Raw genomic sequence first — 371 nt, 5'->3', positions numbered from 1 at the left:
GCTGGGGGGTGGGGGTAGGGGAAGCCGCCGGTGGTGACCACGAAGGCATGGTAGGAGGAGAAGTAGCGGGCTTGCGCCGCCAGGAAGGCGTGGGCGGCCGTGCCCCGTGGCACCACGTCTGTCAGCGCCAGCCCGTCCCGCACCTGCGTCGCGCCGTACAGGCTCAGGCCCAGCAGCCCCACGAACAGCAGCGCCACCACGCCCTGCAAGGGGGGCGGTCAGGCCATGGACATCCCCAGACCCAGGAGCCTTGCAACCGGGGCACCGGGGGCCCCCCGCCCGTACCTTGCTTTGCGCCCGCAGCAGCAGCGGTGCATACTTGCGGCGGGCAAAGTGGGCCAGGTCACAGCGGCAGGCTGGCAGGGGCAGGC

At 72.5% G+C, this 371-nt stretch overlaps 1 protein-coding gene across 1 annotated transcript in view; it reads right to left on the bottom strand.

Annotated features, from left to right (window-relative positions):
• The window catches only part of PTCH2 (patched 2), a 9258-nt gene that overhangs the window by 4201 nt on the left and 4686 nt on the right, over positions 1–371 (bottom strand). Inside the window, exons 8-9 of the mRNA XM_025207152.1 lie at positions 286–366; positions 3–203 (exon numbers count right to left, since the gene is read on the bottom strand). Of these exons, the coding sequence (XP_025062937.1) occupies positions 3–203; positions 286–366 (282 nt within the window). The remainder of the gene's footprint in view (positions 1–2; positions 204–285; positions 367–371) is intronic.

Source organism: Alligator sinensis, unplaced genomic scaffold (assembly GCF_000455745.1).
Source record: "Alligator sinensis unplaced genomic scaffold, ASM45574v1 scaffold781_1, whole genome shotgun sequence".
Taxonomy (NCBI): Eukaryota; Metazoa; Chordata; order Crocodylia; family Alligatoridae; genus Alligator; species Alligator sinensis.
Note: the sequence above shows the minus strand (reverse complement) of the source record. Positions and strands in the feature narration are given on the sequence as shown.